We start from the raw sequence: 21,775 nt of genomic DNA, 5'->3' as shown, positions 1-21,775 counted from the left end.
TACAATAGGTACAAATTATATACATTTATTTTTTAATAATTTTAAATAACACTCTTGTATAAATTCTTTCATATATTCAAATCATACACAAATTTAGAAATGCATCATGAAGCCTAGTACAGCATATGTATGAGACATGTTTTTAAAATTTGTTAGAATTTTAGTGACATAAATACAAGTTTAATGTTTCAGAAACATTCCCTAATTGCTTGTGCTGAAATTTAATGTATTACAGAGTGCTTGTGCCTAGCATTAAACTTAACTTTAAATCATTTAGCTTTTGGACTAACTGAGATCTGAAGCCCTGGCTCACATTCTAGGGCTGCTGTCTCTGTTACTGTGTATGCATAAGTTAACAAGTAAGAAAGATTCCCAATTGCCTTTGAAAAAGCATCATTCAACCACTGACATTTTAATGATCCATAACCTTTAGACCATTTGATATTATTTGACTTCTTCAAATGAATCAGTGTATTCTTCCTGCTTTTCCCCTTGGCATAGTCACTGGCTCAGGGTTAAAGAGAAAACTTGCATTAACTTTCCATTACTCCCCTGCACACACCAAACTCATTTTAGCTCCCAAACTCCTTACTATCAAGAAGATCATAACAGACCAAAGGTTCTCTGTGGATGAGGCCAGAAATGCTTTCCTTGCTCTAACAGCTTATATTGGGTTGCTTTTTACTTCTCTGAACCTTCTGTCAGAGAGCTTTTCTTGAGATGTGTAAATTCAACTGCTACCCACATACCTCAAAATATAAGAACCAGGGAACGTTCATGATAAGTGGTGTTATGTTAACCATGTGTCCTACAGAAAACATAGGACCAAGGTGAGTGACCTTATGGCCCAGTCCCAACTGAGACTGTCAGGAGGAAGGACTGATGCTTTAGCTCTCTGCCTCCAAAACAGCAAAGAAGGGCTAAATGTCCTGAAGGCACTCAGCTGACTAAAATGAACTAGCCGGTCAGTGAGTATTGCTTTAAAGGTCTATTTTCCTGGGAATTTGGGGCTAGAGAGTAGCCATATAATTCGAATCTTCTACAAATCCGCTCCCAAAAATCTCTCTCATCCCATCTCATGTCTGCTCTGTTCTCCTCTCTTAAAATTCAGGTATCCCCAAGAGTAGGTCCTATGGACTTAATGTGTATAAATGAGGTTTAGTTTTTATTATCATTTTTCTCTGTAACTGGAGAAATTCCATTAATAGGAGACTCCTCGGAGCTAGAAGGTGGAGGGAGGGAGGAGAAAATAAGAGAGGACAGGCTTACTTAACAACACTACCTAGAGCATGTAAACATCAGAAATGCATTAGGGCTTACTAAAATGAATTAATGAAGATAAAGGTATCACTTAATAGCAGTATCTGTCATTTATCAATAAGATTCACACTCATCTTATCTGAAAATAAACACATTTATAACCCTTAGACAAAAATTCTTCCAATATTAGTCATTCTAAAGGACTGATGGGATCCTGGGGATGAATGCCATAATTCACGGGGATCGTGCCTTTAGAGGAATGAGTGGTGTGTAGTGCATTTCATATCAGTTTCTTAGTCTGATTTTGGTGGTAGATCACGTCATGATTGATTTATATTTTAGAGCAGAATTATTTCCACCAGCAGAAAGCAGGGGACACAAAAGAATACCATTTAAAACAAATATGAAGACCTTAATTTTATTTTCCATTGGGAAACATTAAGAACATGAGCTAGGAACTGTTCATAAGTATTTAAAGGTAAACATTCTTTGTGATTTAATTTTTGCAATATCTTTAAGGTCTACTTCAAAGAATCTCTACATGGCCAGAATCTGGACGATTTGGCTTTGGCTCTAAGACCCCAACAAATACTCCTTCTTTCTCTACTGGGTTAACTTCTGTTTAACAAGAGTTTATTTCTCAACATCCTCAATCCCTGGCTTTGAGGAGCTTGTAATCTGGAAGAAAGGCAGGCATGCCACTTTGCAGAATTCCTTGGAATATGCAGTGCACAGTTTAACACACATAAGTGGCAGCTGCTAGGGAAAGCAGGTTTTCCCTCCCTGCTTGGAAGGATTAGTTCACTTTAATGAAGCACAAACTGGTATTTCTATTTTCTTATCACCAGTTCTACCTTCAGATAGTACTCCTCCTGTGTTCTTTCCACAAAGTCCTTCATAGCTGTATGGCCCTGGATTGCACCTTGCACTTACAAAAATTAAAAACATTCAAAGATGGGCCTCTTCCTCCCAGCCTTCTTGTGTCCATGGCTAGGCAATTTCTGCACTGGTACATAGTTGAAAGAACATGTGCTTCAGTATTAGGAGTCCTGATTCCAAGCCTAATAATGACATATTGTGTAGCCTTGAACAAGGCATTTAACCTCATCTATAAAATGGGGACGACAATTACTTCTTCAGGGGGCTATGGTGAGGAACAAAGGATACACATACGGAAAGACACTTTGCAAACTGCAAAAGGTTATAGAAATATTAACTAATTTTAATATTATATAATGTAAATATCTACTCTCATGAGCAATGGCCAAATATTCGGAGCACTTCAGGTTACCAGAAGTAGATTAGCTGCCTGTACATCCTCCAGAGCATCATCTCCAAATCTTGAGAACAACTTAGTGGTCTCCTACAGAGGTATGACCAAATTCTAGGTTTTTCTCTGGGGAAGTTAGGCAAAGTTGTCAACGTGCATTTCCTAGGTCTAATCTAATAGGTCTTTGTCTTTTTCCTAACCACTTCAAAGTTTGCTTTTCCTCCTAATAAATATCTGTATGTGACTTCTAGCTGCTTTTCCTGGCTTGCTTAATCCACAATCTGTCAATATCATAACAGATGAGAGCAACAGTAGATGGCCTCTAGGAAAAAACTGTGTCTAAAAGCAAGGACTACCTATACCCACTCAACTACAGAGCTACCCTCTAACCAGACAAGAAGCAAACAGGATAACTGTAGCACTGCAGAGAGATGGTGCAGACCTCATGGCATATGAGTGAGAGGCAATGTCAAACACAGGAGGTATTGTGGGGAGGGGAGGGGAGAATATAAATATTTCACAGGCATGAAAACTGGGGATCCCAAGTGATATGATGGCTTTTCTTTTGGAACTAAAATATTTCTAATTCCTTTGGAAGACTATCTTTTACATTAAAAAAACACATTTTTAAATGAGGATATGTTCTGCATTAACCTATGTAAAATGTATAGAGTGGCTAATGTCTAATTAGGTGAGTAGTTTGGAAAGCAGAGCCTGTGTCCCAGCTTAACAATCACTGACTTCAAAATCTATTGCTTGAATCTATAGTAAGTCAAAGAACATACAACCCTACTTTTAGATTGAGAAAGGGAAAGAAAGATTAGAAACATTCAACCCCTTATAAATTTCAACAATGTCCAAAGAGGGACTAAAAATGACTGATGCTCACCAGAGTCCCAGCTCCAGCAATATTGTCATCTATTGTACAGTATTTTAACCAATCCCCATATTCTCTTTTTACAACGCCATTAACTGCTGTACAAATAAATTCTAGATGATAAAATATGACATGATTTTTTTTACAGATAGATACAAATAACAATGTTGACCAGATATGCTACATTAACTATATACACCTTATCTCTCTAGAGGCAGGAATATTCCTTATTTTTAGACAATTGATCATTTACACTGAGTCCCTAAGGAGGACCACCAGCTTCCTGCTCCCAAATGTTGCCTTCCTCTAACATTAGAAGCTTATCCTGTGCTTTAATCCTATCATTGAGCAAGAATTCTGGAAGGAAAATTCAAATCCTTCTAAAGATCTTTGTAGAACTTTTCTGTCCTTATTCTAGAAACAATAAAGATTGTTTAATGTGATATGGCCCAGACATCAGCTTTTCCTCAATGATGTCTTTTAGTACAGTAAAATGAATATCATCCCTGACCTTTCTTTAAAAAAAAAATGTGTTTCAGGAATGGAGATGAAGTCTTCTGGCAGTCCTTTCCCCCTCCACATCCATCATCCTGTTTCCGCTGGTTAGGTGAACACTTCCCCAGGAGTCTAATTGGATGTCAAAGTGGATTTGGGCTGCACTGTGGGTTCAGCCTTTCTATACTCCCATGTGGTTTGGTACAAAAATACACTTTACTTCAAGTCCTTATTGACAGTGACTGCTTCAGATCTTCACGGGAAAACTAAGAGTAACAGGCCAAGTGCATTACAAATTTGTACCTGAAAATTTCAGATGCGCTATATGTCTTTGCTTTCTCAGCAAACTCTACCCAGGCTTTTCCCGGCCCAGGGGCTGATGCTGTCTTAGTAAGCACTGTGGTCTAACAATCCAGGAGAACAGTTCCAGCTCCTCAGGCTTTGTAGTTATGTATGGGTGTCGTCAGGGTCAGCTGCCCATTGGGAGCCACTTCATTGCCATCATCTTCCAACAATCCTGACACATCTGCATTGGGAATGCTGTCATGGTAGCTGCTGAAACTGATATTGTCTTCTTTCAGCTCGATGGTCCAAAACGGGGCATTGAGTTTCCGGTTTTGATACTCCCGGTACATATATACAGCTCCCACAAATCCCATCAGCAACACCACCACAATGATGATGACTGTCAAAATGATGATGTTAAATTGGGTCCATGATACATCAGCTAAAGCTGATGTGCTGTTTTCAGCAGAGCTTACTGATAAGATAGTCTGCAGGGTTGTGGGGGTAAATGTACTATTTATAACAGGGGTGGGCATTGATGTGGTCAAAGAGGCATTGGAAACCAAAATGGTAGAACCTTCAGGTGTTGGAACAATAACTTCTGAAAATAAAAACAGAGAATGAAATGTAAAAGACAAAATTATCTAGTTTTAAGAAACAATAAAAGAAATACACATGGGAGTGGAAGTTGATATGGGATGTTGACATGATATTCTGCTTTAAAGTAATGCAAGTTGAAAATAATTTTTAAAGAAATATAGTGAAAAGAATCAGAATCTAGAAGGCTAGATTATTACATCCATGGCTGTTCTCCAAAATGTATATATCTATATTAAAATCTTTGGGAAAATTCTAACGCTGGAGTTTTCCATCCTTTTTTACTCTTGGATAGATTCATACAAATTCCTGCAAAGTCAGTAAGTATGTCACTACTGAGTTCTAAATCACTTGGTTAAAAGTGACAGGGATAAATGACAATCATTTGAACTAAAATAAGTTCAACATGTTTGATGGCATTTCATAAGGGTAAAATTCTCTTCAAAGGAGGCAAACACAAACTAGGAAAAATTATATTTATAGTTACTTCTGAAAAACACAATTTAAATGTCCAAAGTTGATGTCAGCCAAGAGAGAAAACAGCCTTCCTTTAATTTCATGTGCAGTAATTCTTCCTTTGTGTAGATTATAGCTATTTTATAATTAAGGTACTATACTTTGTACTTCTAATGTAGCATAGCTCAGTGGAAATACCAAAGGCTTTGGAATCAAGTATAACTGTGTGGCTATAGAAAAGTAAGTCAATCATTTTAAAACTGAGGTTCCTCATCTATAAAATGGCAATAATAATATCTACTTTGCAGAGTTCTTGGGAAGGATTAAATGAGATAATGTACTGTACACAATCATCACATTTAATGTTTACAGTGCTTGGCACATCGTAGGCACTCCATTAAACTGATTAGTCTTATCCTTATACTTCATCACTATAGTCAGCCACATCAATCTATCCTAAAAAGAGGCATGTTTTACACTACCTAATAACTAATCAGAAAAATCTTCACAGTCCTATCAGTCAAGTATAGACAAGGTATGCCTCCAAATGGGACAGAGAATTGAGTGACAGAATCTCTAGGCTAGTGACAGGGTTCAGTCTGAGTCTTCTAGCCTTGATCACAACAGAATAAGGATATCAAGAAAACGGCAGAAGGATGACACTTGGCACAGACTAACTGTCCATCAGCCCAGTACTCAGCATCTGTCAGAATATCAAAGAATGGTTTGCAGAAGAGCATGGTCTAATCTCTCTGTGACCTAATAAAGCCTAAATATCCCTAACTCATCCTGAATTTCTAATCCTTAATTTTTATCTAAACCCTTATGGAACTTCCTTGTAAGAAATATTTTGCCATAGGAATAACATTTTCTTTTAAAAATAAAAAGGAATATTATTACCATTTCCTCCATCACACATGGGAAAACCTAGGCCCAAAGTTAGGGGAGATGCTAGAATGAACTCTTGTTTCTCAGCTGGAACTTCTAACCCAATTATAGGTCCCTACTTAAAAAGACCTGTGATGGTCACTGGAATTGATGAGAATACAGGAAGCAAAGGATAAAAGAAATGGTAGGACTTTTAAATTATTAACATAAAAATAAAAATAGATGAAGAGAACATGTGAGAACACTGCAATGACTTTGTCTTGGTCCTCAAATTTCTTGAGTTGGCTTTGGAGTATCAGGAGAGCAGCAGGAACGGAAGGAAATCTGTTTAGGCAAATATCTATCAAAATCTATTTCCAGAAAACTCCCCTGGTGGGATTGGAAGGTTTTACAGAGCTAAAGGTAGCTGTCCTGAAATTTTCACTGCTAGGCTTAGATATTAATTTACAACCTCAGGTGAAGTTTTACCTTTCTTGATGCAATTTCCCTCGTAGTCTTGAACATAACCTTCTAGGCAGTTCTCACACCGAAACCCAGTGGTGTTATTGAGGCAGTTGATGCACTCACCACTCTCAGGCTTGCAAATCTTTGGAGTTTTAATTGGGTCCACGTGGCCATGACACTGGCATTCTGTACAGATGCTGTCAGAATTGTAATAGCCATTTTCACATTTATTGCAGTTCTGGCCTGTGTAACCATCTTTACATTGGACACATTTAGGTTCCAATTCACCCAATTCTAAAAGAGAGAACACCAATATAATTTAGTACAGTCTGAAGCTACAATTAAAAATGCAAAACAACTACTAGTTCTCAAAAAGGTTTATAAACCCTCCCTAGTATCTCCTCTCAACTTTAAGAGACATATAGAATCAAACTAATAATCTATACCTTAATTATTACTTGTCCTGTTTACTGTGAGAACGATGAGGCCATCCAGAGAACTGATTCAGGTAGAGAAGAAAAGGAATACGCTTATATAAGGAATCTGAATAATTGTGACGGTCAGGCACTCCTATAATTTTTTTATTCCTTCCTCTTTAGTCATGACAGAGGGAACAAAACAGGACTTGAACAAAATCTTCCTCATCCCTCTCTCAAGTCTCATTTCACATATGTATTTGGATTTCATTGTAAATTCCTAGTAAGAAAAACCTTTGCTGTTTTTATAACTCCCTTTCACTTACAGCATCCAGAACTTTATTTATCAACACACTTTATACCTATTGATAACTGATTCACTGATTTTTCCTCTAAAAATGAAGATTAAGAGAAAGGCTTTACCTATGATACAACTGCCTGTAGACGTCACTGCTGAACAAGGGCAGCGAAGACATTCTTTAGTGACATTAGGACTCTGATAAAATCCTTCTTCGCATTCTTCACAGTGATCCCCTTTGCTATTTTCCTGGCAGTTTAAACAAGCACCTAAAAGAAGCAAATTATCTTAAGAAGTTAAAGGTTTACTCTGAAAGCACAGTAATTTTAAATAAATCATACCTGCAACCAAAAGACCTTAACGAGTTAACCAGAAAAAGCTATCCAATAGGAATCGAACAGAGTTCAGTTTCTCCCCCGTCGTACTTCTACACTGGCAACGTCTACAAGTTCTGTGTCCCCTACTAGATTGTCAGCTGTTCAGGGAAAGGTTGGGTACATGAGTAGAGTTGCACTAAGCCCTTGTTGATTGACTACCTACTGAAAGCAGGGCACTATTTGCAAAGAAAAAATTAAAAAAAAATCTAAAGACCTAGATTAGTAAGAAAAGAAAAATTGTACTATTTTCATAGTTGGGATCCTGTAGTTAAATAAGTGAACTAGACCTATATGTACAAACAAACATAAATCTTAAAAGCAACATTGGTTGAAAAAACCAAGTTGCAGAATGATACATACAGAAAGAGTACTTACTTATTTTGTAAAATTTAAAAAACAACACTACACAATACTAAGCAAATAGATACATAATACACTAAGCACATGGATGCATAAAAATTAAATGTGGACTGAGAGGGTACAGGCGAATTTTATGCTCTGTTTGTCTCTGTGGAGGGAGGGAGAAAAACAAGACTAGGGAAGAAAACAGAGAGAACTCCAACTTTATTTGAAATTTTCTATTTCGAATATATAACTATATATGTATAAATATTAAGCAAAATATCAAAATGTTAATATTTATTAATTCTAGGTGTGGGTACATGGGTATTTGTTATATTATTCTCCATATATTTTTATATTTAAAAATTCAAAATAAGAATGAAAACAATTAATTAATAAAGAAAATAAAAAGAAAGAAGGCAAGCAAAGTTATGTGTTTTGTAATAATACTCCTTTGGTACCCTAGTAGTAAGGATATTCTGCAGGCACTGAAGCAGCATAACGTCTGAAACGGGAAACGAAAAAGTGCAGTGTAATTTACATTCCTTCTTTAGGGGGCACAGAGATTCAAAGGGACACTCAAAACTGTTACAAAAATAACTGAGTAAACTCCACATAGAAATCTAGGAAGACAATGAAATTTTACATGATGAACTAAATACAGCTCAGTGTTAAAACTATTCATAAGCGGTTTTATTTGATTTCTTTCCCTTACTAGTGAAATAATTACAAAAAAGCGGAAAGAGAAGGAGGCTGTGAAATAAAATGGTCTGACTCTTGGAACAAGGTTTGAAAAACCAAAGAATGGAAATGATGTTAACATGCATGTCAAATCTCAATTTTTAAGTGATTACAGCAGAATTCCTCAAAACTTCACAAACTTATTGGGAAAGATATCTTCAAAAGTTCATCTAGGGGCTGGCCCCCTGGTGTAGCGGTTAAGTGCACACGCTCCTCTGCTAGAGGCCAGGGGTTCGGATCCTGGGCGCGCACCGACGCACCGCTTGTCAGGCCATGCTGTGGTGGCATCCCACATAAAGTGGAGGAAGATCAGCACGGATGTTAGCTCAGGGCCAGTCTTCCTCAGCACACACACAAAAAAGAGGAGGATTGGCATGGATGTTAGCTCAGGGCTGATCTTCCTCACCAAAAAAAAAAAAAAGTTCATCAGAACACTTAACTTTGAATTAAATCAAACTTGCATGTAAATATCATCACTTCTAATCACATAATTTTGTAAGGCCTGATAATGATATTTTTCATATATATAACAAAGCAGTATTTCCTTATACAGTGATAAAGACTTTAAGTACTGACTTCTTTCCATATCTTCTTATATCCTGATCCCTCTTTAGCTATGTATCTTTGTGACAATAAAAACAGATGAAAAATACATGCTAAGAAACTGTAGATTTTGGCTCAAAAAACAGGGGCCGGCCCCGTGGCTTGGCGGTTAAGTGCGCGCGCTCCACTGCTGGCGGCCTGGGTTCGGATCCCAGGCGTGCACTGGCGCGCTGCTTGTCCAGCTATGCTGAGGCCGCGTCCCACATACATCAACTAGAAGGATGTGCAGCTATGACATACAACTATCTACTGGGGCTTTGGGGGAAAAAATAAATAAATAAAATTATTAAAAAAAAAAAGAAACTGTAGATTTTGGCTCAAAAAATAAAATAATCTTAAATGTCAAAGTGCTCTGCAGGTTGGAATAGCTAAAACCTGCATTATGTATAATATATATCTGCTCTCTCCCTATTAAAAATGACCAATGGAAATAATTTTTAAGAAAAAAAGTTATCATAAAGTTCTAAACTTTAATATAAAAATACCTCAAAAAAGTTAATAGTTCTGTAACAGTATATGGATGTTTAGGGTAAGATGCATTCCAACAACATGCCATTTGCCATTTGCAATGTGGCAAGAAAAGGTCATATTGCTACTCTTATTAAAAAATGGTGTGTGTCTGTGTGTGTGTATATATACATATATATGTATGTATAAGTGTATATGTATATATACACTTTTTTTAAAAATTTAAAAAAAAAAAATTTTTTCCCCCCAAAGCCCCAGTAGATGGTTGTATGTCATAGTTGCACAGCCTTCTAGTTGCTGTATGTGGGACATGGCCTCAACATGGTCAGAGAAGCGGTGCATCAGTGCGCGCCTGGGATCCGAACCCGGGTCGCCAACAGAGGAGCGTGAGCACTTAACCACTAAGCCACGGGGCCGGCCCTGCACTTTTAACACTTTGCTCCTACAATGCTACTGGGCCTACATGCTTATTATTTTGGGGCCTTTTATTGTTCTAGATAAGACCCTAAGCCTTTGCTTTGTGCTTATCACAATATAATTTCCCTCTTTTAACTATTTATATTAGAATATTTAAAATTTTTTTCAAGAAGAATTTCTCATTTCTATTTGTTTTATGCCATACTCTGCAATGAGAAGTCAATGAGAAAAAAATAACCCTATACGGTAAATATCTTATCTCAAAAGTAAAGATGAAAACAAGTATGACAATAAAATTCATCAGTTCTCAAAAACTCATCACTCTACACTGCTTTAAAAACAGCACGCACCTGGAACATAGCCATAGAGAAAATTAGTGAATTGAAGACAGAGCAGACATAAACACACCGGAATGCTAACAACAGTTGTGAGGGGCAACAGTCCTTTCAGCGTTTCTTTCCCCTCGAATTTTCAAATTGTCTCTGGTGCGCAGGTATCACTTTTATTTTTATTATCTTGATTTTTTTTCTGATTACAAAACAAATACACTGTAAAATATATCACCATGCATATTTTAAAATATTTCAAGAACTCAAGCAATTTTAAAACATTTCATGTGGACACTTGAAGATTGTTTTTTATAACAAAAATAAAGATCATAATCTTTAAAATCCGTATACAGTAGGAATTAATAATGCGAATTTACTTTTCTAACAGCCTGTAGCTCCCCTCTGGGAGGCAACACAGCATAAGAAAAATGGTATTGTGTTTAATGTCAGATCTGAGTCCCATTCCCAGCTGAACCTCTTCCCAGCTACGTGACCTTCAGGAAATAGTTTCTCTGAATTTCACTTTTCTCATCTGTAAAATGGGATAGTAATGCGCTGGCTAATGATTTAACGTAATGTAAACACTTCAAAGGGTGAAAGTCTATTCCGTAGGATATAATGTTTTCTCTTTATGCTTCAATTTCCTCATTTATAAATTAAGAACGTTCAACTAGATGCGATCTAAGTTCTCTTTAAAATCTAAAATTTGAGGATCTTTCTTTTATGATAAATGATATAAAAAACTAGCTCAAGTTTCACTTGGTCCATTATGCTCTGCCTGAACCTCCCAAATATAACAATACTGCCTTAAAATTCACATTCTCTTTGCTGAAAGATGGCCAAAGGAGTGAATCCAAAAAAAAAAAAGAAAAAAAGGAATGAGTGTTTCCTGAAGATGATCTCACGCTCCTTGGCTAAGCATCAAAAAAATCTGGTAAGGGTAACCAAGAAAATCACTGGTCAAAGAAAAGAATGTAGGGCTCCTTTCCAACCAAATTCAGTGACAAAGCTTTGAAAACATAAATCGCCACCTGTAAAAAGCCTTTTCCTTGTTTATTTTGCCATTTCATAGTTTATATATAAACCTGTCAGCAATACAGCAAGGTACTTTGTTGTAGGAAGAAATGCCTGGTCCTCTCTACAAGACAGAAGGCAAATTTTAACCTGTCAAACAGAAAGAAGGCCAGCCTAAGTGAACAAGGGAGAGAATAACAGGAAATAAGGTCAGAGAGAAAGGCAAGGGCCAAAAAATGTCAAGTCATGTAGGCCATAGAAAGAAGTGTGAATTTTATTCCAAGAGGAATGGGAAGCCATTGGAGAGTTTAAGCATGGGAATGACATGATCAGGTTTTACATTTTTAAAAGATCACTCTGGTTGTTATGTGGAGACTGGACTGTGGTGGGGTGGGGGTCGGGGGATGAGAAGACAAGAGAGGAGACAGAGAGATCAGATCAGAGAGTGCCAAAGTAGCTTGGGGAGATGACAGTGGCTTAGACAAGGATGACACAAATGAAGGACATGAACAGTGGTCAGATTTAGGGTGTATGTTGAATGTTAGGCTGATAGAATTTGCTGATGGATTGGATATTTGCAGTAAGGAACAGGAAGGAATCAAATATGACTCCTCCTAGGCTATTGGACTGGGCAAATGGGTGAACGGTGCCAGTCACCAAAATGAGCACTAGGAGTACAGCATGCTTGGCTTATAGGATAAAGTAAAGAGTTGTTTTGGATGTGTTAGGGTTATGATGCCAATTTTAAAGCATTTTAAAGCATTCAAATGAAGATGTCAAGGGCACTGTTAGATCTTTGAGTGTGAAGATCAAGGGGGAAATGTAAATCTGATAATCAGCACATATACAGGCGGCATTTAAATTAAATCCAGGGGACAGAGTGAGATCACTTAGGGAGAGTATAAATGGAGAAGACAAACAGGTCAAGGACTGAGCTCTGAGGTACTCCAGTGCTTATAGTTGAACAGAAAGAAGATCCAGCAGAGATGACTGAGGAGGGAAAAAAACACCCAGGAAAGTGTGTGACATCCTAAAGTGAAGAAAGTCATGGAGGAGTGAAGGAGTGGTCAACTTAGTTGAGCAGCTGAGGCTGTTACTCTCCATGGGACACCATGAATACATGAAGGTGCCTTGATTCTTTTAAAAAAGTAGACTATATGAACATAAAGCTCTAGTTTAAAAAATAACAGTCCCCCATCTCCATTTTAAGGGAAAAGTGTGTTCAATAAAGAAAATCTAGAAAAATATAGGAGAGTAGAAAAAAGAAAAAAATAATCACCCTAAGAAATCTATCATAAGATTTTGAATACTTTTCCTTCAACTCTTTCCTTATATGTAGAGGTTTGGGTTTTGCTTTTCAAATAGTCTAAACATAACGGCACATGTCATTTTATACCCTGCCCCTTTCACTCTTTCATGTTGTTATATATTGCTCTTAAAAATATTAATGACAACATAATAATAGTTGCCAATTGTTGATTGCTTATAATGAGCCAGGCATTGTATTAAGCACTTTATAAATATATTGCATTAAATCTTCACAACAACCTATTAGGCAGTTACCGTGATTATCCCAAATTTCTAGGAGAAAAACAGGATAAGTAACTTGTACAAGGTGAAGTCAAGATTTCACTATCTGTGCTCTTACACATGTATTGCCTAGAAAACATAATTCACTTCATGCCCTGGTATTAGAAATAGGGTTGTCTAATTTTTTAGAATTATAACTACCACCTTGGTGAGCATCTTTGAACATAAAGCTTTTGATGAGTTTAGAATTATTTCCTCAGAATAGATTCCTGGAAACAGAATTACTGGATCAAGGATGTATTTTTAAGATTTCTGATACACATTGCAAATTGCTTTCCAAAATGTCTTTCCCAATATGTTTTATCACAAAAAGGTTACTTTAAAAATCTTCTTCAATCTAAAACACAAGGTATAGAAAAGGATTAGAGGTGAGAAAAAATAAGGACTGTAAAAACAGTAAGTGGCCACCAGAGGGCAACCGTATCACAGCACTGTTGAAAAAATCTCATTTGAGACAAAAGGAAAGACTGATTTTATATGAAGCTTGCAGTTTTAAATCAAGTATTTGCACTCCTTCATGTTGGATTCCACTTTCACTATATTTCCAAACAAAGAAACCATGTATTTCTCCTACTACTAGCTGCTTTTAGAAATTGTAACCATCAAAAGGATTTCTTTTGCCTTAAATTATCTCCAGAGCAAGGACAGGCTGGGATTTACCTGATGTTAAAGAGAGCTACCTCACTGCTGCAAGGACAATCAGAAGTGAGAACCAGCAGTGTAGACTGCTTTCTGGTACCATAAAAGATCTAGGGAGCAATTTAAATCAACTCAGTATGATGAAGCATTTCTGTCGTTACCCAAGATTGAAATTCATCTTCCTTCTGTATGTTTTTCCATTCATTTGTTCATTTACTCAACAAACATTTAGTGAGCACTTACTATGTGCCAAGCTCCATGCTAGAGATCATGTACAATGGTGAACAAAACTGATATCGCTCCTGCCCTCATGGAACTTACAATGTAGTGAGTAAGCCAAATACGACCCATAATCACAAGTAAATATATAATTATAAACTGTGATATGTACTATGAAAAAAAAAATACAAGTGTATATGAGAGTGTATAATCGGGAATCATCCTTTAGCCTGAGGCATCAGGAACTGCTTTCTAATGGAGTAACCTTTAATTGAAGGCCTGAGGGAACAATATGGTCTAATAAGGTAAAGGGGCCAGGGGTGGGGGTAGAGTATATTAGAAAGACCATTCTAAGCAGAGGAAAGATCATGTATGAGAACCTTAGGACAAGGGAACATAGCTTGTTTTAGGAATAGAAGCCAGTATGACTGGATCACAGACAGTAAAAAAAAAAAACAAAAACAAGAATAACACAAGACAGAACTGGCAGGTAGGCAAGGAACAGATGACGTAATAGAAAAAAACACAATTTCTTCTAAATCAGTTTGTTTCACCATAGAGCAGAGGATTATAATGAAGAATAAGTTTTCAATACAGATTTTTCCAGGGTACTTTCAATTTCAAATTGCTACCCTGCACTCATAAAAACACTTATACTTGTCAGACTAGTGTGCCCTGATTTTTTTGTTGGGAACAAAAAATTTCCAAGGAAGTATCTCTAATCCTTACATTTAGGAAAACTGAAGATCAGAAAAGTTAATTGTCTTTAGTTTTTAATAGTTTGCCTAGATGTGTTTTTCTTTGTTTTTATACTGCCTGGGTTTATTGAACTTTCTGAATCTGTGGGTTAATGTCTTTCATCAACTTGGAAAATTCTTGGCCATCATCTCTTCAGATATTGCTTCTGCCTCAACATCTCTCTCTTTTCTGAATCCCTAATTACACTTATGTTAGACCTTTTGGCTGTGTCCCTCATGCCTTTCCTGCTCTGTTCTTTCCATTGCATTTTTTTCTCTGTGCTTCAGTGTGGATTTTTTTTTTTTTTACTCAAGAAGATTTGCTCTGAGCTAACATCTGTGCCAATCTTCCCCTATTTTGTATGTGGGTCACTGCCACAGCATGGCCACCGCCAAGTGGTGTAGGTCCGCTCCTGGGAACCAAAACCAGGCTGCCAAAGTGGAGTACGCTGAACTTGACCACTAGGCCATGGGGCCGGCCCCAGTTTGGATATTTTTAACTGAGCTGTATTCAAGTCTACTAACTTTGTCTTCAGTGTGTACAATCTGCTGTTAAACCCATACAATCAGTTATTAATTTTAGATGTTGTATTTTTGAGTCCTAGATTGTCATTTTGATTTTTTTATAGATTCCAACTCTCTTGAAATTTTGCCTCTTTTTACCTATCATCTGGTTTTTCCTTTATTTTCTTAAAATATTAATTTTAGTTATTTTAAAGGCATTGTTTGCTATCTCCAACATCTGGATCATCTCTGGGTCTGCTTCTATTGTTTACTTTTTCTCTTTATTAAAGGTCACATTTTCCTATCTCAGGATTGTCTAGTATTTTTGATTGTATGCCAGACACAATGCATAAAAGAACCACAGATGATTTCTCTTTCTTCTGTTAGGCAGACACAATGAGAGGATCACCTCAATCCAATTAGAAATTGAGATGGGTTAAGGATGGACTGCAATTTTAGTAAGAGTCAGTTCACCTATGGTTCATCACTATTTGTTGGTTAAGGCCTTCTAAAGCTTTTGACTGAGAGCCTAGCAGGCCTGTGTCTCCTCAGCCCTGAAAGACTGCAACAGATTCAGTACTGCTCTTTGGTGGTTTGAGGCTAGGTCCCACTCTCCGCACCTTCAGAATCTGGTAACATCTTGAGAGAGACATGGTCATGTGTTGTAGTGGTCTCACTCTAAAGAGATTTTGTCTTCTAAGCACCACAATACTGAGATATTTCTTTATACCTTTTGGGTCAGCCTCCCATCTCCTGCACAGTCAGCTAAGGTCCCATAGGAAAACTGGCCTTGTGTATAGGGCTCCTCTAGTTTCCAGTCAATCATGCAAGCCCCAAACAATTGCCAAAAGCTCTTCTTGTATCTCTTTCCTCAAGAAGAATTCCTTTGCTTGGGCCAAGCCTGCTCCTTAGCCTGTACCCAGAACCAGCAAATGTCCTCTGGAAACAAAACGGCTGGTGATCATCGGCTTACTTAGGAAGAGTTCTACCCTTTCTGGAATTTTAGTTCATATAGTCCTCCTTGCTTCCACGGCTCTCCAACCAATTTTATTTTTGAAATTTATGTATTTTTTCTCAGGTTATTGTAGTAGGAGTTTGGCTTGCTATGAACTATTACACCCTACTTAGAAGAGAGAGATCCCTACAAACTATTTGGGAAGAATCAACCTATAGATGAAGGACTTCAAAATGAAAAGAACAATGGACTAATTACACAACAAAGTTAAGGAAAGTGTGTACCTGTGACGGCATCACAACTGGCAGACCGATTATTGCATTGGCAGGGCAAGCAGCCACTCTCACTAAAGTCATAATATCCATCTTGGCATCGATCACATGTAGAGCCAGTGACACCCACTTTACACTGGCATTTCCCAGAACTGCAAATAAAGGCAAAGACAATGAACAAAAGTAAATCAGTTTAAAGTTTCGTTGCCTAACATTCTATCATAGATGATCTTAACGTAGAAATAGTTTCAACTATATTCTAGTAACTAGAAGTATTGAGGGATTTTTATTTTGAATTGGAAGTTGAACAACTTCACAACTATATAAATTCATTTAACATGGTACTAACACTAATCATTCGCGACAATTTAATCCTCTGCACTTGGGTAGTTTAAAACAAATGATACTGGAGCCATAGAGAATGTAAGTTCCCAGTGCTTAGAAATCTTTGTTTACTAAGCACTGGGGCATAGAACTGGTACCACTTCTATATCTCATTCCACAGTTCCATCAGCATCCACCCTGCCCAATCTGGAGAAGAGAAGAAACACCACCTAGCCTTCATCCAACCTAGCTTCTGGCTGAAGAATATGAATACCAAGATCTTAATGAATGTGAAAACTAATACCCATTTAGATGCTGGAAACTTGATATAATTTTCTACTTTATGTTCAGGCTTTTTTAAAAATCATATTTCTGGTAATGAAACTAGAATTCACAATTAAGTAAATAAGACTATAACGGAGACCTCTATTGCTTTCTGGATTAAATTCACATAAAAATTCTAGATTGCTAACCCAAAAAGAAGACTAAAAGTATAAAGTAAGAAAAATATTTTATTTAGTAACCCATCTCTTCCTTTTAACCTATTTTCTTTTCTCAGATGTCCATTACATCAACAATATCATCTCTCTCCAATCAGTGAAACTTAAATCTTTGTGATTTTCAACTCCTCACTCTCTACCCCAGGCTCTTACAATTACTCATTCATATCCAATATATCACCAATTTCTGTCAAATTTTCTTTCAAAATATATGTTAGTATTGTTATTTCTCCTACAATCATCCCTCTTAAAATGTCTTTCCTCCTCTTCACCTCTCAAAAATTCTCCTACTTTCAGATTCATCTTGTTCCATGAAACTTTTCCCTGACTGGTCTGCAGAGATCTTTTAGCTTCTTGACTTCACATTCTCTATACCATACATTTTAATCTTAATTATGATCTGTTCTATATTTTTTCATACACGTAAGCCTTACTTCTCTAGTTAGATTGTTAAAGATCTGAGGAAGGCCAAATCATGCAATTTTTTAATTATCCTCAAGACCTAGCACAAGCCTAGGGATAGTGTACTATAACTATTTTAATTTCATACATCTTACTTGCTAAGTTTCCTGAGTCCAGGGACCACATCTTAGCCATCGTGGTATCCTCCGAGTCTAGTATAGTACCAGTTTGTTGTAGGTACTTAATATACACTTGATAAATAAATGCTCAGTAAATACACAAACTGAATTTTAGAGTTAAGCACTGGGAGGGAAAAAGAAAGATGAAAGGCTACACTAATCACTAGGGTTCTTAGAACAGCTAAAGTACTTTCCCTTTTTTCAAACAACGTGACCCTTCTTTATTTGCTCATTCTGAACCTCAAATTTTTAGACTTCATCTGAGTAGATTTTGGTACCAGTCATATTGGATGGTAGACAATACAAGATAGAACTTGTATTGTTCTATCTTGTTGTAGTTGTATGTAGTTGTATTAAAAACTTCTTTTTAATGTTTTTTTTTTTTTAGAGACTCAGCTCTTAATAATGAGTCTCTGTGGGGTTGTTAATTTTAGTTCAGGAGCCCAAGCTAAAATTGCTAATACTTACACAGCTCTTACATATACCAGCTGAAGTAACCCCCTACTACTTCCCATATTCCTATTTCTGTAATAAAAATAGAAGTTCTAAATTTGAGAGTTATTGGAACTCTGGGTTGAACTTTGCAGAATGGAAGTAAAGGAACTTTCAACTATGTGTATTCTACTTGTGGTATACAAACCTAAAGATTATTTTTTTGATTATTTGAGATGTGCCTCTCTGTTCATCAGCATCCCCTGGGCTAAATAATGAGGCTTTTGCCCTCTATTCCTAAAAACTATTTTGAGCAGCTAGAGTTGAAGTTTACTTCTCTCTCCCACTTACGATTCTCTGCACTATCCCAGGGTATGCCAAAAAGGAGTAGAAAAGTAGAAAAACAGTTTTACATGGGATATTTTTAGGGCTTTACTCAAACCAAACCAGTCTAGAGGGGAAAGAAAGTCAGGCTTACGTAAATAATATATACTTTACATATCTCAAAGCCTTGTATCCTGAGAAGTCACCTATCAAACTCTGTATTCCTATCTTAAAGCTGTCTAGTGTATTAGGTTATGCAATTTCTTGACTAACAAATAATTTTACAGAAAATGTAAAATGGAGGCATCTGAAAGCAGGAGTGATGATGATGATGATGATGATGATAAAAACAATGAGCCATCATTTATTGAGGGCCTATGTCAATAAACATATATTCTAATCCTTAAAATAATTCTACTGGGTAGAGGTCATAATCCTCATTTTTCCATTGAGGGATTTCAGAGGGGTTAAAGTTATTGTCCACACCTAGTAAGTCAGGTTTCTTTATACAAAGCCAGACTATTACCTCTGTACCACGCTACCTACCTCTCCCTAAGTTTGACTCCAAATTTGCACAAGAAATTTGCCTGCCAAATAACTTGAGACCTACTTGGGTATCCAGCTTCATTCTGTAGATTCCAAGCACCACAATTCACCATTTATTATTATGAGCTGTTTCTGCCTTGCCCAGAATAAACCCTGGTCTCTTTTCTCACTGTCAGTAAATTTCAGGTCTTCCTTAACAAAAGCTGCGAGTTCTTAACTGCTTGAAGAGAAATTGCAGCATAGCAAAGTCTAAGGTTCTCAGAGATTCAAGCCTAAATATTCTGATGCTTAGTTAAAGCTTAATTAAAATTTGTACTGATCATAGAAGACGAGCATTGATTTTAAATATGCAACAGAAATTTACATTACCAGGCCTATCTCTTAAGTAACTTTGCAAAAAAGGAAACAAAAGAAAAAATCTCACAAACATAAATATGCACAGTCTTACAAAAGAATACCCCAAGGTACGTAAAGATCTAGCAAAGTAAATCTGTATTCATCAAATATGAAGTTCAAGAATATCTTATGACCACAATAAGAAACCAGTCAATTTAAGTCTCACTATACTATCAGAAAATTATAAAGGATATAATGTACCTTTCAAAGAATGGCTAACAACAGTTCATTCACCAATTTCCAAGGCTTTTAAAATGTTAATCAAAATATGCCTGCTCCTCATTTCTCTACAGACATTAGATTATTTGGTATGGAGAAGAATAAATAGTTACTTTTAATGACAGTGTTTGCCCAACCCACCACCTACAAGAAAATGGTATTATCTCGGAATACCTAATCATTTAATAGTATCTCACAATCATAATATAGCCAGTGCTCTCAAAGTAGTTGCTATTCCTGTAAGGGGACTTTCCCTTCAGAATTCTGCTCTGGGCACTCAAAAGACTGATTTAAGCAGGGATCTTTCTCCCTGGAGAATATGATCCTTAGTTGCTGATTTAAAAAAAAAAAATCCACGTGTGGCTTTTTGAATCCTGATAAAGTGGTTGACTAGTCTGGATACCATGCTCCACTTTTCCCAGGTAGATTTTAAAACAGGAAAGAAGGCGCTTTTTTTCTCTTTTTTAAAAACTATAGAATGGAGGAGGGAAGTTTGGTTGTGAGGCTGCACTAGAAGTGCTTTTCCATCCTGTTACTCATGGCCCATCGCCAATTTCTGCATGTATAAGAATTAAACCACTCAGCAAATATAAAGCTTTCCCTGTGTGACTTCTTTTTAGAATAAAGCCTTTACAACACCCCCTTTCATGGTCTCCTTCTGTTAAAGACTGTTGAATGCTTTTGAAGCAAAGGTCAATGATATAAACGCAATGAAATTTTTAAAAAAAGGAAAGAAAAGGCCTGTTAACAGACCACTTATGCTTATCATAGGTTTGAATGAAAGAATAAAAGACTCGCAGGTTCATATCTGGAGAATAAGGACACAGATCTGGATTTTGAATAGAAGTCAGAAATCTATACTACTGAGATCAATCAACAAAGAAATTTAAGATAGAATTTGCTCATCTGGTGTTGCTTTTTATAGACATGAGTTAGTTGCTAGTAAAGTACTAATGTAGTATGAATTAGATAATGTAGAATTATATCAGAAAGAAGAATATAGAATTACTTATAAAGGAAGCACAAGCATTGTGGAACTAAGCTGCACTAAGTATAACTAAGCATATACTACACATTTCTTAAATTATTCCAAATAGAATTCTCAGATTTTCTTAAGGTGTCAGTGCTTAGTCATAGAATTTATCGCACTCACAGGTGTGTACAATTATCACAAGGTTTGAACACTTAAAAAATTATCTTTTAAAATGTAAACAAATAATACATTTTTGACATGAAGTTATTTTTTTGTAAAAAGGAAATTCAGCAGTGTATCATCTCAAGATATGGTACATATTCATGTCATACAAGTACTAACCAAAATGTCTTTTTAAAGGTTTTGTTTCAATAAAGATGAGCAGGAGGAGAATCTTCAGAATTTCCACTATTTTATAATCACATTGACTAGAGTGGGAAGGGTGGAACACAGGGAGGTAGGTATCAGGGTCTATGGAAAATTCATAGCTTGAGGAGACAGACAGAGCTTGGTTCAAATTCCAGTTCTGTTAGTAACTAGCTGGGACCAAGTACTTATTCTCTCTTAGACTCAGTATTCTCATTTGTAAAATGAAGACAGTTATATCAAACTTTGTAGTAGTTATTGTGAGAATTAAAGACTGCATATGCAGGGTACTTAGCATAGTGTCCAGGACATAATCAGTATCAAAAATGAAAGAACGATGAAGATGATGATAATGGTCCTAGATCTTGAATTTTTTCTGAGAATTTAAAGAAGAATGGGTTAGAATCTTTAGTAGGCAAAGACAGACAAGACTAAGTTATTTACTTTTAAAATTCTGTTAACAAACCTAGAAAAATGGCAAGAATTTATGGGGTAATTACTAGTTTGGAGCAAAAACGTGGCTAGGAAAAGAGAGCACGTTATGGACACATGGTAGAAAGAGTTTTTGGAAAGAAAACAAATATTGAGAAGGGAAAGGATCAGCAAAATCCTACATTAGGT

The 21,775-nt window shown here is 36.5% G+C and overlaps 1 protein-coding gene across 1 annotated transcript in view; it reads right to left on the bottom strand.

Annotated features, from left to right (window-relative positions):
* MEGF9 (multiple EGF like domains 9) overlaps positions 1–21,775 on the bottom strand; it is an 82,912-nt gene continuing 61,137 nt past the window's right edge. Inside the window, exons 3-6 of the mRNA XM_004423374.3 lie at positions 16,506–16,645; positions 7,412–7,555; positions 6,597–6,866; positions 1–4,788 (exon numbers count right to left, since the gene is read on the bottom strand). Of these exons, the coding sequence (XP_004423431.2) occupies positions 4,337–4,788; positions 6,597–6,866; positions 7,412–7,555; positions 16,506–16,645 (1,006 nt within the window). The 3' untranslated portion in view covers positions 1–4,336. The remainder of the gene's footprint in view (positions 4,789–6,596; positions 6,867–7,411; positions 7,556–16,505; positions 16,646–21,775) is intronic.

Source organism: Ceratotherium simum, chromosome 29, assembly GCF_057802395.1.
Source record: "Ceratotherium simum simum isolate JZ-2026a chromosome 29, ASM5780239v1, whole genome shotgun sequence".
Taxonomy (NCBI): Eukaryota; Metazoa; Chordata; class Mammalia; order Perissodactyla; family Rhinocerotidae; genus Ceratotherium; species Ceratotherium simum.
Note: the sequence above shows the minus strand (reverse complement) of the source record. Positions and strands in the feature narration are given on the sequence as shown.